The 14,188-nt window shown below is 42.0% G+C and overlaps 1 protein-coding gene across 5 annotated transcripts in view; it reads right to left on the reverse strand.

Annotated features, from left to right (window-relative positions):
- The window catches only part of LOC123997001 (nuclear factor 1 C-type-like), a 109,131-nt gene that overhangs the window by 64,532 nt on the left and 30,411 nt on the right, over positions 1 to 14,188 (reverse strand). For all 5 annotated transcript variants that reach the window (XM_046300918.1, XM_046300920.1, XM_046300919.1 and 2 more), the window contains exon 2: positions 12,114 to 12,645. In XM_046300918.1, the coding sequence (XP_046156874.1) occupies positions 12,114 to 12,645 (532 nt within the window). The remainder of the gene's footprint in view (positions 1 to 12,113; positions 12,646 to 14,188) is intronic.

Here is a 14,188-nt window from a genome sequence, read left to right on the forward strand (position 1 = left end):
TTAAATGAAGTGCCCTTTAAAGAGTGACTGCCTATAAAAAGCAACAAATCCATTTGAAAACAGCCTACAGTTGAAGTCGTAAGTTTACATACACTTAGGTTGGAGTCATTAAAACCTGTTTTTCAACCAATCCACACATTTCTTGTCAACAAAGTTTTTAATTTATTTCAATTCAACTTTATTTAACCAGGTAGGCTAGTTGAGAACAAGTTCTCATTTACAACTGCGACCTGGCCAAGAATAAAGCAAAGCAGTTTGACACATAAAACAACACAGAGTTACACATGGAATAAACAAAACAGAGAGTCAATAATACAGATGAAGAAAATCTATATACAGTGTATGCAAATGAGGTAAGATAAGGGAGGTAAGGTAATAAATAGGGCATGGTGGCGAAGTAATTACAATATAACAGTTAGGCGACACTGGAGTGATTGATGTGCAGAAGATGAATGTGCAAGTAGAAATACTGGGGTGCAAAGGAACAAGATAAATAAATAAATACAGTATGGGGATGAGGTAGTTGGATGGGCTATTTGCAGATGGGCTTTTTGCAGATGGGCTATGTACAGGTGCAGTGATCTGTGAGCTGCTATGACAGCTGGTGCTTAAAGTTAGTGAGGGAGATATGAGTCTCCAGCTTCAGTGAATTTTGCAGTTCGTTCTAGTCATTTGCAGCAGAAAACTCGAAGGAAAGGCGGCCAAAGTGGGAATTGGCTTTGGGGGTGACCAGTGAGATATACCTGCTGGAGCACGTGCTACGTGTGGCTGCTGCTATGGTGACCAGTGAGATGAGATAAGGAGGGGCTTTACCGAGCATAGACTTGTAGATGACCTGGAGCCAGGGGGTTTGGCAACGAGTATGAAGCGAGGGTCAGCCAACGAGAGCATACAGGTCGCAGTGGTGGGTAATATATGGGGCGCAGTGGTGGGTAATAAACGGATGGCACTGTGGTAGACTGCATCCAATTTGTTGAGTAGAGTGTTGGAGGCTATTTTGTAAATGACATCACCGAAGTTGATGGTCAGTAGGATGGTCAGTTTTACAAGGGTATGTTTGGCAGCATGAGTGAAGGATGCTTTGTTGCGAAATAGGAAGCCGATTCTAGATTTCATTTTGGATTGGAGATGATTAATGTGAGTCTGGAAGGAGAGTTTACAGTCTAACCAGACACCTAGTTATTTGTAGTTCTCCACAGTCTCCTCCAAGTCAGAACTGTCCAGAGTAGTAATGCTGGACAAGCGGGCAGTGACCGGTTGAAGAGCATGCATTTAGTTTTACTTGCATTTAAGAGCAGTTGGAGGCCACGGAAGAAGAGTTGTATGGCATTGAAGCTCATTAATTAGGGCCAATTTCAGGTTTTCATAACAATCGGAAATCTGTATTTTTGGGCGCCGATTTTTTATTTTATTTAAATGTTATTTTTGATACTAGGCAAGTCAGTTAAGAACACATTCTTCAATAGCTTTTCAATGTCACTCGCTCTGAGCCTTCTAGTAGTTGTTCCCCTTACTCTGCATGGGTAACGCTGCTTCAATGGTGGCTGTTGTCGTTGTGTTGCTGGTTCGAGCCCCGGGAGGAGCGAGGAGAGGGACGGAAGCTATAATGTTACACTAGCAATACTAAAGTGCCTATAAGAACATCCAATAGTCAAAGGTTAATGAAATACAAATGGTATAGAGGGAAATAGTCCTATAATTCCTATAATAACTACAACCTAAAACTTCTTACCTGGGAATATTGAAGACTCATGTTAAAAGGAACCACCAGCTTTCATATGTTCTCATGTTATGAGCAAGGAACTGAAACGTTAGCTTTCTTACATAGCACATATTGCACTTTTACATTCTTCTCCAACACTTTGTTTTTGCATTATTTAAACCAAATTGAACATGTTTCATTATTTACTTGAGGCAAAATTTATTTTATTGATGTATTATATTAATATATTAAGTTAAAATAAGTGTTCATTCAGTATTGTTGTAATTGTCATTATTACAAATAAATTAAATAAAAATCGTCCGATTAATTGGTATCGGCTTTTTCGGTCCTCCAATAATCGGTATCTCGTTGAAAAATCATAGTCGGTCGACCTCTAGTCGACAGTGAGACAGACCTGCCCAGCACCCCGACTTTGTTTACATAAGACAACACGTCACACATTTTTTTTACTTGAGAAATATTGCACCTAACAACTTATATGTAAAATTGCGCAACTGAAACATCCTTGGCAAAAATGTCAACATTTATTATAGATTTCTTGAGTTTCTAGATTCATTCTGGGGATTTTGAGGAAGTGAAATAGTCTTCCGCCTCTACAGTGTCGCGTGGGGGACAAACATCATTAACCAAACACGGAATCAGTCAGGAAACACCTCCAAGACTGAAATCTCCTTTTTCTAATGAGCAACTGAAAAGCACACAAGCATATTGGCATGGTCAGTGGCTCTTTAATATAGACCACATAGAACATTGAATAAATCAGTGTTTTTTATATGAATAAAGACTTGCTGAAGCACCAAACATCTGCATTTTGACATGTCCCTCTTTATGTTTTTCCCCACTTCTAGGAAGAGTTTAACCAACTTCAACCCAAAATATCGCCATTGTTTAACCATCATTGTAAAAGCCCTAGTTATGTTATTGCTTTGACAAAGTCATTTCTAAAGAAAATAATCAATGTCATGTAATTAGTGATCAATTTACTTCTGTCCCTCATTTTAAGGTCAACGATGTTACGTGAACTGAACTCTTGTTTAATAGGGTGAAACTAATCCTTTAAAAAAAACTCAAATACTAGTCAAATGATAGTGTAAAAGCAGGTGTGCTGGTTTTACTCTTTTTTTGGACATTGTCTGGTGTTTTGTGGTGGACAACTGAGTGCATCAAGCATAAAACGTCAACCATGAAACCCATAGAAAGATAGGCTATACAAATGTTTTAACAATTAAAAAAATATATGTGTGAAGCTTGCATTCAATTGCCCTTCCCTGTTGCACACAACAAGCTTCCATTTCCCCTGTCACAAGGGGGAGTAATGCCTGATTTAAGATAAAAACCTCAACCCTGTTAAGGTCAGCCCTGTTACTTTAAAGCCACTTTATTGACATTTACTATAGTATTTTTTATTAAGTTGAACTTGGGCTCTATGACAGAATGCTAAAATGTGTTGATTTTTTAAACTTTTGTTTTTATCAAGTTACACTACCCAAAATGTACTCTATTCGTGGAATGACCCATCTGCATTCTGCCAGCACACTCCCAGCCTATCGATCTATTAGATTGATAACCGTAGCGCTGCAATGTCTTTGACTTTCACCCGTGACCTCCCTCTCTCATGCTATCTACTGTATTTTCTCACTCACTCTCTCTCCCTCCCTCTATTTATCTCTTGCTTGCCTTGCCTTTCTATCCATCTCCTCTCTCACACTGGCGGTATCTATGTGTGTGTGTGAGTGTAGAAGCCTGGTGATAATAGTGAAAGATAGGGTTGTGAAGGTGACTACAGTGGAATCACAGCCACCAACTCCCTGCTCTACTTCATTTCATATTGACATATGCAGCCAAGCGCAGGCTGGAGCGGGGAGGGAGGGGGAAAGGGGTCAGCCCCATGGATTTTCCAGCAGGCTGAAAGTGAGACTCCTGACCAGGCTCAAGCTTTCCTTCTGTCAACTGGGAATGGGAGCCCTAAGGGCCAGAGGGGGTAGAGACAAAGGATACAGAACTCTATTTACAGTAAACAAAAGGCAAACTCATATGACAACATGGACTAATGTCTTGTTTACCTTTAAACTTCTGTGTTTAAATATCAAGCAGTAATTAATACCACCACCAGATTGATTAATTCCTATGTTGAAAACCGTGGTCTACCAATGAATGTAGCCTGGTGTTGTTCCATATCATATCATACAGCACCTTCAAACTGCTGGCAGTGATATACGATAACAACCAGAGGGGAAAGGCATGCAAAACATGGAGGGAAGTTCACAGTACCATTTATAGCCGTCCAAGGTGTTATAATTAGCTCAAGTGTCTCTCACAGCCTGTTTCATTGGCTGTTAAAGAACTCCAGGCGCTGGCCCTTTAAAAGAGATTAGGCGAGAGCAGAACACCTCCCCCTATCGGAGGCAAACAACACTGCTGAACTTGACCTGAGGTGGCTCGCTCCTCCTCCCGCCCCTTCTAAATTTCCGTTGCCAGAGCCGCGGACCACATTCCTCTGTGGCTGTGTTGACTGAACATGCGTGTTGTTGACTGAGCCGGAGAGAGCGTGATCTCTCTGAGGCTGAGCCTCTGCAGCAGCAGACTCCAGCCGCCACAGTGCAATGTGCAGACTTACGGTATGCCGTTCAACAGTCACAGAGACAACTGTACTGTACAGTGCAGTGTAGTAGTTTTAGTCTGTGTGAGATAACAGCACAATGTTACAGTAAACCAATACAGTACCAGTCAAATGTTTGGACACGCCTGATTCCAGAGTTTGTCTTTATTATTGCTACTTTCTACATTGTAGAATAATAGTGAAGACATGAACACTATGAAATAACACACATGGAATCATGTAGTAACCAAAAACAGTGTTAAACAAATCTAAATATATTTTATATTTGAGATTCTTCAAAGTAGCCACCCTTTGACTCGATGACAGTTTTGCACACTCTTGGCATTCTCTCAACCAGCTTCATAAGGTAGTCACCTAGAATGCATTTCAATTAACAGGTGTGCCTTGTTAAAAGTTAATTTGTGGAATTTCTTTCCTTCTTAATGTGTTTGAGCCAATCAGTTGTGTTGTGACAAGGTAGCGGTGGTATACAGAACATAGCCCTATTTGGTAAAAGACCAAGTCCATATTATGGCAAGAATAGCTGAAATTAGCAAAAAGATATGACAGTCAATCATTACTTTAAGACATGAAGGTCAGTCAATCCGGAACATTTATTGAACTTTGAAAGTTTCTTCAAGTGCAATAGCAAAAACCATCAAGGGCTATGATGAAACGGGCTCTAACGAGGACCGCCACAGGAAAGAGTAATATAACAGACACATCTCAACATCAACTGTTCAGAGGAGACTGTGTGAATCAGGCCTCCATGGTCGAATTGCTGCAAAGAGCGTCTGCTAAATGACTTAAATGTAATGTAAATGTAAGAAACCACTACTAAAGGACACCAATAAGAAGAAGAGACTTGCTTGGGCAACGAAACATGAGTAATGGACATTGGATCGATGGATATCTATCCATTGGTCTGATAAGTCCACATTTGAGATTTTTGGTTCCAACCCCTGCGTCTTTGTGAGACACAGAGTAGGTGAACGGATCATCTCAGCATGTGTGGTTCCTACCGTGAAGCATGGAGGAGGAGGAGGTGTGATAGTGCTTTGCTGGTGACACTGCCAGTGATTTATTTAGAATTCAAGGCACACTTAACCAGCATGGCTACCACAACATTCTGCAGCGATACACCATCCCGTCTGGTTTGCAATTAGTGGGACTATCATTTAACAGGACAATGACTCAACACACCTCCAGGCTATGTAAGGGCTTTTTGGCCAAGGAGAGTGATGGAGTGCTACATCAGATGACCTGGCTTCCACAATCACCTGACCTCAACCCAATTGGGGTTTGGGATGAGTTGGACCACAGAGTGAAGGAAAAGCAGCCAACAAGTGCTCAGCATATGTGGGAACTCCTTCAAGACTGTTTGTTGGAAAAGCATTCCTCATTACGCTGGTTGAGAGAATGCCAAGAGTGTGCAAAGCAGTCATCAAGACAAAGGTTGGCTCCTTTGAATCGAAAATTGAAAATATATTTTGATTTGTTCAACAATTTTTTGGTTACTACATGATTCCATGTGTTAATTCATAGTTTTGATGTCTTCACTATTATTCTACAATGTAGAAAATAGTAAAAATAAAGAAAAACCTTTGAATGAGTAGCTGTATCCAAACTTTTGACTGGTACTGTATATACATACACACGTGTTTTGTGCAGTGCTGTGGCTGTAGATGGAAGAGGCCGCAGATGGGCGGGGTTCACGGGCAGGTCGAGGAAGAGAGACTGAGCTTGGCTTCTCAATATGAGCTCACTTAGAACTTTGGCACACTCTCCTCACAAGAGTGTTTTGTGAAATTGGTTAAACCACCGTACAATCTATTATGACAACTTTTATGCCACATTGAGTTTAACAAAAAGTATTTGAATACGAGATCTGGAAAATCCCGAATGACACAATATAAGTTGAAACGTGTTCAAAGAGCTGGCACAGTAGCATTGGGTAATATTTTTTTCCGTTCTGTAATAAGAACTGTTAACTCAAACAACACATTTTAACCCAGCATTGTCCTTGCGCATCCAACGCATGTAGGAGTACTGCACTCTGTTCAATCAGTTAAGATACCAAAACACAGGCCATGAGAAGGGACCAACACAAAGCCCAGCTGGTGTTGCTGTTTGATGGCTTAACACTGCTCACTCTGTCCAACTCAGAGATGAGAGCAGGGAGGAGGGGACAGAGAGCTCTGATGAAGAAAGCAGAACATAACCTAGCCTTGAAACTGAAAGGGGGGTCTGTGCCTTTAAGAACAAATGCTGACTGGTTGCCTCCCTCCCCCTCCCCCTTCATTTCCCTCTCTCAGCACTAGCCTTCCTCCCTCCCTCCCTCTTTCTTTGGTCTGAGTGAAAGTGAAAAGCTGCAGCTCCTTATCTGAGTGTTTACAGCCAGGGGTTTGTAGGCTATTAGGCAGGTCAGGTGACAGGGAGGCCGAGCAGCACCGTGACCCAGACGTTTCAGGGTGAAGGTCAACTAAGGGTGGGGGAGGGGAGTTGTGATAGGATTTACTGGGAGGGGCCAGCCGGCCAGAGGTAGATCAGTGGCGGAGACATGCAACACACAGCTGAGGACAGAAACCATTTCCAGTGCTACTAGCTCGGCTATCAGGTTCCCACCCCCCCCCCTTTCTTTTTCTCTGCCATCTTCCTTTTCCCGTTCACCTCAGGAACAGCCATGTTTATTTAATCTAAGCAAGTACAGCAGATTGACCAGAACAGAAAGGCTTTCAGCTTTCCAGATACAGTAGGCCAATCATATTCAGAGTGAAATGTAGAAAAATATCCTAAATAAAAATACCAAGCTATTAATAATTAAGAAGAAAACAAACTAAGCTAACAAGCACCAAAACTTTTGCAAAATGTATTTTGGCTAAGAGTATTCAGGGAAATGAAAGCAATTATTGATAATGTAGCCTACACAACACACACAAATCACACCGGGACAGTGTGCATAGCAGGGAACATCCACAGGGTTGCCTGGGATGTACATGGGAGTACTGTACAGTACCGTATGTACAATTGCATGAAGATACTGGTGGTGACATGAGAAGGTAATGAATGTGAGCATCCGTAGCTGCAGAGGGAGGGAGGGATGGGAGGCCTGTGTGTGAATCGGGGCTGTGTGGAGACAGCCTGCCCTGGGATGCTGCTATTGCTGAGCACAGGAGGTTGGTGGCACCTTAATTGGGGAGGACGGACTCGTGGATTTGACTGGAGCGGAATAGTGGGATGGTATCAAGCACATTGTTCCTTTGTGTTTGCTGCCATTCCATTTGCTCTGTTCCAGCCATTACTATGAGCTGTCCTCCCCTCAGCAGCCTCCACTGTTACGGAGTCACCCTACTACTCCTCTTTCTCAAATTTTCAAACATAAATAGGGTGTGCCTTTGTTGTGTCATACTGGTCATGCACGCCACGATAAAACATAGCTAGTTCACTAGCTAAGCTAGCTACGTGTAGTTAGCCGGTAACTCCTCCAGTATGTGTTGACGTCATTTCACAGGATTTGTTTTTGGACAAAAGATGTAGAGCACGGTTTCCCAACTGGCCTGTGGGTGGTTTTATTTGTCTCCCCAAGTCTTCTGAGAAAAAAAAATATATACATATTTTTTATTGTTGGACATTTTTTTGACACCAGTTATCATCGCAAATTGATGTTCATTTTGGAAATCTGTTCCAAAATATTTCAACGCATAATGGAGATATAAACTGAGTGTACAAATGATTTGCTCTTTCCATGACATCGACTGACCAAGTGAATCCAGGTGAAAGCCATGATCCCTTATTGATGTCACTTGTTAAATCCACTTTAATCTGTGTAGATGAAGCGGAGGAGACAGGTTCAATCTTCAGAAAGATTTGTAAACATTGAGACATGTATTGTGTGTCCCGGTCAGAGAGTGAATGGGCAAGATTGAAGTGCCTTTGAATGGGGTATGGTAGTAGGTGCCAGGTGCATTGATTTGTGTTAAGAACTGCAACGCTGCCAGGTTCTTCACGCTCAACAGGTTCCCGTGTCTATCAATAAAGGTTCACCACCCAAAGGACGTCTAGCCAACTTAACACAACTGTGGGAAGCATTGGTGTCAACATGGGCCAGTATCCCTGTGGAATGCTTTCGACATCTTGTAGAGTCCCTGCCCCGATGAATTGAGGCTGTTCTAAGGGCAAGGGGGGGGGGGTGCAACTCAATATTATATGCTGACTAGATGGGGCACATCTCTCACATGTTGATTTTGTCCATCCACACCAGACAAGATCAGGTCACGCAGGTTGAAATATCAAAGCGAACTCTCAACCAACTATATTCATTTGGGGACAGTTTGAAACACATGAAACATTCATGAACATTTAGCTAGCTAGTTGCTGCTAGCTAATTTGTCCTGTGATATAAACATTGGGTTGTTATTTTACCTGAAATGCACAAGGACCTTTTTTCTGGATCTTTGTAGAATTTCTACCCATTTTGACTCACACAAAATCGTATGTTCTCTACTCCAACAATTCATCCACAGACAAAAAGGGGAAACCTAGTTAGTTTTTAGTAATCTCTCCTCCTTCAGTCTTCTTCTTCTTCTGTGGACTTTATATAGCGGTTTGCAAACAACTTTGACTGGAGTGTGGACCTCAATTATGTGGGTATATGCTCCTAAAAACCAATGAGGAGATGGGACTTGCAACGCATCAAGAGTCAACAATAGAACCTGGTTCTATTTTAGTGCCTGGCTACACAGACGCTCGTTGACGCGCACAAGCAGCTTAGATAAATTATTGAATAACAAGAATGTGTGCATTTATTTTGCAATGCTCACGCACACAACGCAGGCGGTGTGGTCAGCGTCTTAGGAAGATGTTCTTGATGTTTTAGTGTATGGTCATGACTAGAGGTCGACCGATTATGATTTTTCAACGCCGGTACCGATTATTGGAGGGCCGAAAAAGCCGATAACGATTAATCGGCCGATTAATTTTTTTTATGACAATACTGAATGGAACACTTATTTTAACTTAATATAATACATCAATAAAATCAATTTAAGTAAATAATGAAACATGTTCAATTTGGTTTAAATAGTGCAATATGTGATTTGTAAGAAAGCTAACGTTTCAGTTCCTTGCTCAGAACATGAGAACATATGAAAGCTGGTGGTTCCTTTTAACATGAGTCTTCAATATTCCCAGGTAAGAAGTTTTAGGTTGTAGTTATTATAGGAATATTTCCCTCTATACCATTTGTATTTCATTAACCTTTGACTATTGGATGTTCTTATAGGCACTTTAGTATTGCCAGTGTAACAGTATAGCTTCCGTCCCTCTCCTCGCTCCTCCCTGGGCTCGAACCACAACGACAACAGCCACCATCGAAGCAGCGTTACCCATGCAGAGCAAGGGGAACAACTACTAGAAGGCTCAGAGCGAGTGACGTTTGAAACGCTATTAGTGCACGTTAAATAGCTAGCGTTAAATAGCTATTGAAAATAAGAATGTGTTCTTAACTGACTTGCCTAGTTAAATAAAGGTATAAAATATAAAAATTAAAAATAAAAATCGGCGTCCAAAAATACCGATTTTCGATTGTTATGAAAAATAGAAATCGGCCCAAAACAATCGGCCATTCCGATTAATCGGTCGACCACTAGTCATGGCCATCGGGCCGCGGCTGAATCTAGTTGATGATCCCTGCTGTAGAGATAAGTAAGAAATGGGACTTCTGTAGCCAAATATCTTATTCATCTATTTTTATTTATTTTAATGACCTGGTATGATGGTGCAGTACATTGATCAGCTATACAGTTTAAAGGCGTTATTTGTGTTTTTGCAAAGTCAACCTTTAAAATAACTGTCCAGTGTTTCCAGATTTATATGAAATGTATTACAATATGAGTGAAATAGTTTTCCTTCCAAAGAAATGTTATTATGTATGTTAAAAATAAGCTTTTCTGTGTTGGAATGGTATAGGCGTACGGCAACAACAGAATAGTGTGGGTGTATACTGGTCATTAAAAATATTCATGCGAGTAGACTGCATGGCCAGCTCATTCTCCTCAGGAAGGTGACATCATCCTCTATGAGGAAATAGCAAGCTTTTGTTAAACGGTCTGTTTGAGATACAAGTGGGTTTTTTTTCTTCAATTTATGCTTTGGCCACAAATATGAGTATAGGATAAGTCAACAACATTATTTAGGTATGAGTTAACAGAATATTATATGGACTGTTACTTGAAAACTGCAACATTTTCTCTCAGCCTCATGGCAAAATGTGTAGAATAGCATTATAAAAACTGGAAATTGTTCTCTGTACCCCATGGCAAAATGTTTTGAAATGCAGGAAGTTAGCGGTTTTCACGTAATTTTTCAAGAAAAGCATTAAAAGTAATGTCAAACAGTGTAGAATTGCAGGAAACGCATTTGAAATATATACACCACAATTTTGGCCATGCCACACACACACACATAAATACGCACACATCACCCCCTCACACTCATCATCCTGACACACACACACACACACACACACACACACACACACACACACACACACACACACACACACACACACACACACACACACACACACACACACACACACACACACACACACACACACACACACACACACACACACACACACACAACACAAACCCTGTCTGTCTGCTAGGGTCAACTCACACACGGAGGGGCTGAGGACTTCATCTGCAGTGCTAATTCCCAGCGTTCATTATTTAAAACAGCAAAACTATTATTTTAACTGCATACGAACGCCAAATTGTTCTCATAATATTTTAAAGCTGGTTTCATTGCAACAGAGGCTTATAGTCGCAGATTATTCAGTTTTTATGATCATTTTATTTGATGACAGGCTGTGCTCCTCCCTGCCACTAAAGACGCCTAATAGAACAGCCTATTCGCCTAATAGTGGGCACACAGGCCCATTGTGTGTGTATCCTAATGGTTGTGGGTTATGTGGGGTGGCCTGGCAGGCTGATCGGGACCCACAGCAGGGGCCAGGGAAGAGCTGCCCCATCAGAGGATGAGCCAAGTAGCAGTGGCTATGCAGAGTGGTCCTGGCTGATGTCTGCTGGCACCAGCCCTGAGAGACAGCCAGCCTGCCTGTGCATCAGCTGGCGCCCAGCTTTCCCCGCTAACTACCAGGCTACACCCTTTTTTATTCAACACTGTAAATTTTAACACTTCTCTGAGGCTGGTGTTCGAAACCCATGCTCATTTAAAATAATTTACACTGTCAGGACTTTTTCTCTCTCTCTCTTTCTCTCTCTCTCTCTCTCTCTCTCTCTCTCTCTCTCTCTTTCTCTCTCTCTCTCTCTCTCTCTCTCTCTCTCTCTCTCTCTCTCTCTCTCTCTCTCTCTCTCTCTCTCTCTCTCGGTAACGGTCAGTCTCTCTCCTTCAAAATAAACAAACTTCTACAGCACAGTGCTGTGACAGAGTAGAACAGATGTTTAAAAGGTCCCAGAGCACGGTGCTAGGTGTGCTGCTGCAGGATGTGTGCGTTTACACAGGGCTGAACATCCACGGAGTCTTCACTATGACACAGTATCTACGTAGACTTCCTCCTACAGCACGGACATGTCACTGAGGCTTAAGGATACTTCCTACCTATAGTCTGTTCCTAGTAAAACACATAGGCGTCATAATTCTAATAATTATTTGCCGTGACTGTACGGGGAGGAAATATATATTCTAAATGGTCAACAGTTGACTGACTTCTGATAAAGACTATAAAGAGGGTGAATGCATGTGTGTTTTTGAGTGCAGTGCACGTACCTCTCTCCTGTACGAAGTAGGCCAGGTAGAGGTCCAGCTCCTTGACCGAGACACTGATGTGGTGTGGCTGGACACAGAGGATGGGGTTGTTGCACGGCCCAGCCTTGACCAGGCGCTCTCCGTCCGTGCTCTCCAGCGGGATGCCCTTGAACAGGATGACCATGACCAGGTCCAGCCTCCACACCTTGTCGGCCTGACGCAGGCAGTCGATCCTCCTCATCTTGCCCTTCTGGTCAGGGTTAGAGAGGACGCAGCAGGGGGTCTTCTTCCCTGTGATAGACAGCACAAAGTCCTCGCGGCACTCGGGCCGGATGTCCTTGCGGAGTTTGGCCAGCAGGCGCGACGCCCACTTCTGCTTGACCTCGGGCTTCTCTCCCAGCAGCTCGTCCTTCACTGCACGCTCTTCCTCCTTGGTCATCCTCTTCTCGTGCTTCTTGAAGTACTTGCGTTTGCGCGCCTGCAGGTTGAACCAGGTGTAGGCGAAGGCACGCACATGCGGCAGTAGGGCCTCGATGAACGGATGAAACTCATCCTGGAGAAAGAGACAAGGGAAGAAGGGGTCAGTACTACAGTACCAGAAAAGACCACGCTGTATGAACCCTAACCGTTAACAGCATCTATAGTGTGTGTGTATGGAACAAATGACCGTAAATAAAACAACAAGTTTAACCATAGTTGTTCTTTGTCTCCATGCTCAGTAAAACACCACCACCAACAGTAATCATTTATTCAATTATGCTTTGTTGATTGTTTTCCTTCTTTGTGGTCCGATTTTCAACATCCAAAATATACATCTGTGTGCCTTTGGGGCACATCACAAGCCAGTTGCTTTGCTGTTTAGAACACAACCGTTCAGCAAGGTCCTCTTGGTATCTCTAATTACTTCCATATTTCCACAGAGCAAAAAGCCCATATACACCAGCCTGCCCACACCTAGTAATTCCAGGGTTTTTCTTTATTTTGACTATTTTCTACATTGTAGAATAATAGTGAAGATATCAAAACTATTAACTAACACATATGGAATCATGTAGTAACCAAAAAAAAAATGTTTTAAACAAATCAAAATCTCTTTAAGATTTTAGATTCTTCAAAGTAGATCAGCCAATCCGGGAAAACTTCAAGAACTTTGAACGTTTCTTCAAGTGCAGTCGCATAAACCATCAAGCGCTATGATGAAACTGGCTCTTATGAGGACCGCCACAGGAATAGAAGACCCAGAGTTACCTCTGCTGCAGAGGATAAGTTCATTAGAGTTACCAGCCTCAGAAATTGCAGCCCAAATAAATGCTTCACAGAGTTCAAGTAACAGACACATCTCAACATCAACTGTTCAGAGTTGAAATTATAAATATATTTTTATTTGTTCAACACTTTTTTGGTTACTACATGATTCCATGTTATATCATAGTTGTGATGTCTTCACTACTATTCTACAATGTAGGAAATAGTCAAAATAAAGAAAAAACCTGGAATGAGTAAGTGTCTAAACTTTTGACTGGTACTGTTTAATATGCATATATGGTAGTAAATAAAGGCACGGTGCCTGCGTGTATGTGTTTGTACTTATGCAGGTTGAGCCAAACAATGTATTTGTTTGTGAGCACATAGTTGTTTGTGAGCACATAATAGGCTATAAACGCATGCATATGTATGTGTTTGTACTCGCACATGGAGGCCAATGACTTTTGAGTGACTGCGTGCAAAGAGATCATCCATCCAAATATAATTAAATGAAACTTGCACATATAAGCAGAGTTAAAGATGTATTGCGAGTATAGTGTTCAAATTGGTACAGGCCATCTGCCCCGCTGCCCTTTTGGCTTAGTATGTTTGTCCTTGTGTCTAAGAGGTTTAACCCTTTGTGGAATACAAATGTCACAATATCAACTATCCAGTGATCATCATCTCTTTCATAAAACTGTACAATTCCAAATAGAACATTCTGGAATCGCTTTCCTCAAAGGGTTACTATGTTGATTAATGGAGTCTCTACGGGCTGCTTGGTGTCCACACACAGAGGTTGGAGCAGTGTGTGAAGGTGCTTCAGAGAGCCAGTACAGGCCCTAGAAGCC

Source organism: Oncorhynchus gorbuscha, linkage group LG15 (assembly GCF_021184085.1).
Source record: "Oncorhynchus gorbuscha isolate QuinsamMale2020 ecotype Even-year linkage group LG15, OgorEven_v1.0, whole genome shotgun sequence".
In the NCBI taxonomy this organism is placed as follows: Eukaryota; Metazoa; Chordata; class Actinopteri; order Salmoniformes; family Salmonidae; genus Oncorhynchus; species Oncorhynchus gorbuscha.